At 68.0% G+C, this 1,698-nt stretch overlaps 1 protein-coding gene across 1 annotated transcript in view; it reads right to left on the bottom strand.

The window, feature by feature from the left end:
- Nucleotides 1-1,698, bottom strand: part of F751_1838 (hypothetical protein) — a gene marked incomplete at both ends in the record, with an annotated part of 6,324 nt that overhangs the window by 1,888 nt on the left and 2,738 nt on the right. The window contains 3 exons of the mRNA XM_011399545.1: nucleotides 110-342; nucleotides 597-967; nucleotides 1,185-1,698. The exon at nucleotides 1,185-1,698 is cut by the window's right edge and continues 1,651 nt beyond it. Of these exons, the coding sequence (XP_011397847.1) occupies nucleotides 110-342; nucleotides 597-967; nucleotides 1,185-1,698 (1,118 nt within the window). The remainder of the gene's footprint in view (nucleotides 1-109; nucleotides 343-596; nucleotides 968-1,184) is intronic.

Here is a 1,698-nt window from a genome sequence, read left to right as displayed (position 1 = left end):
GGCGCCAGGGGGGCGGGGCGGGGGGTCGCCGGGCCGGGGAGGCCCTCTCGCCCGCCGCAGGGTGACGGTGACGCTGTAGCCATTCGTCCTCCAGTGCCCAGCAGAGTACCAGCCGCAGCCCTCGAAGCGGCGAAAGTTGAAGAGGAGGGCGAAGAATGCCCAACCAACATGCACGAACCAGTCGGTCTTCTTCTCGCCCGTCTCGCCCGTCTTCTTCTTCCCCCGCTTCCCCTCTGCGTCCACCTGGTACTCCTCCGCCTTTCTACGGAGGCAGGCCTCGATGGCCTGTTTCTTCCTGGCGGGGATGCCATGAACCTCCTCGAGATTGAGGAATTTCAGTGCCTGGGATTGGCAAGATGCGGGTGGGGTGGGTGTGAGCGACGAGGAGTCGGGGCCTCACACCTCTGCTGCACCACACGACCCCCAGACCCTGGATCCACGGAACATCGCGGGACGATCCTACAGTGTATTCCCGTCCCCCCCCCCCCCACCGACTGCAAAAGAAAAGGAGTGGCCTGTGCTCACAGTGTAGACTTACAAGACACCTCTGCACCACCCATACCCCTCCCTCCGCAACATGCGGTGCTGATCCTCACCTCGGGCACGGTATACATTCTCCACTCCTTCTCGGTGGAAAGCTGCAGCCTCGTCATCCTCGCCACGCCGCCCTTGTTGCGCTTCTCATGCCGCCGCAAGAGGGCTCCCAACGTCGTCAGGGTGCCAGTGATGTGCACCGCCTCGAAGCTCTGTCTGCAGGGCAGGAGGCTGAACAGCCGCCCGATGTGCCGCTCCTGCACGGGCTGCTGAGGCCCCTTGGCGGGGCCGCCGGCGGCGTTCGCCGCGGCCTCCTTGCGCTTGGCCAGCGCCGCGCGCCGTTGCTTGCCCAGGCCCCGCCGCTTGCTGGGGATGCCGGCGCCCTTGTTGGCCGCGTGCTGCTTCGCACGCTCCTCAACCTTGCGCTTGAGCTCTGTGGCGGCGGCGGCTGCGGCTGCGGCTGCTGCGGCGGCTGACGCTGCAGTGTCACCGACCTGTGCATGTAGGTAGGATCTGGGGCTGGTGAATACATGTGTAGCTGTGCTACCCATCTGTCAAACCCCTGGCCGCCCCCTCTAGGGGGCGAGAAAGTACTCGTGTCAAACCACTGCCAATGTTCATACACTCGCGCATTCCCGGTCGTCCCTCACCACTCACATCTGGGCAATTTGCGTCGTGCTGCGTCGCCTCCTCGCCCGCCTGCCCTTGTGGCGCATCCCCGGGCGTCTGCGCGGGAGCTGGCGCGGCCGGCTGTCGCCTTTCGCGCTCCGCGAGGAGTCGCCTGGCCAGCGGCAGGCAGAGGTGCGGATGATGTTCCCACAGACCCCACTTTGGCCTCTTCGGCATGCGCCGGCGGAGTTCGACGATCCAGTCCACCTGCTCCTGCGTGAATGGCACATGCCACCACGCAGCCGCCCTGCCCGAGGGGGGTGGAGGTGCTGCGCCGCTGTCAGTGACCGAGGCTGGGGGCGGCTGGTCGGGCGCGGCGGCCGGGGCTGGCGATGGCGCTGCGGAGACGCCGGGGCCCAGGACTGGGGTAGGCTGGATGGGAGTGGCGGCTGGGGATGGCGCTGCGGAGACGGTGGGGCCCAGGACTGAGGGTGGCTGGTTGGGCGCGGCGGCCGGGGCTGGCGCTGCGGAGACGCCGGGGCCCGGGGCTGGGGG

This window comes from Auxenochlorella protothecoides (assembly GCF_000733215.1).
Source record: "Auxenochlorella protothecoides strain 0710 unplaced genomic scaffold scaffold18, whole genome shotgun sequence".
Taxonomy (NCBI): Eukaryota; Viridiplantae; Chlorophyta; class Trebouxiophyceae; order Chlorellales; family Chlorellaceae; genus Auxenochlorella; species Auxenochlorella protothecoides.
This window is presented reverse-complemented; position numbering and strand designations above follow the sequence as displayed.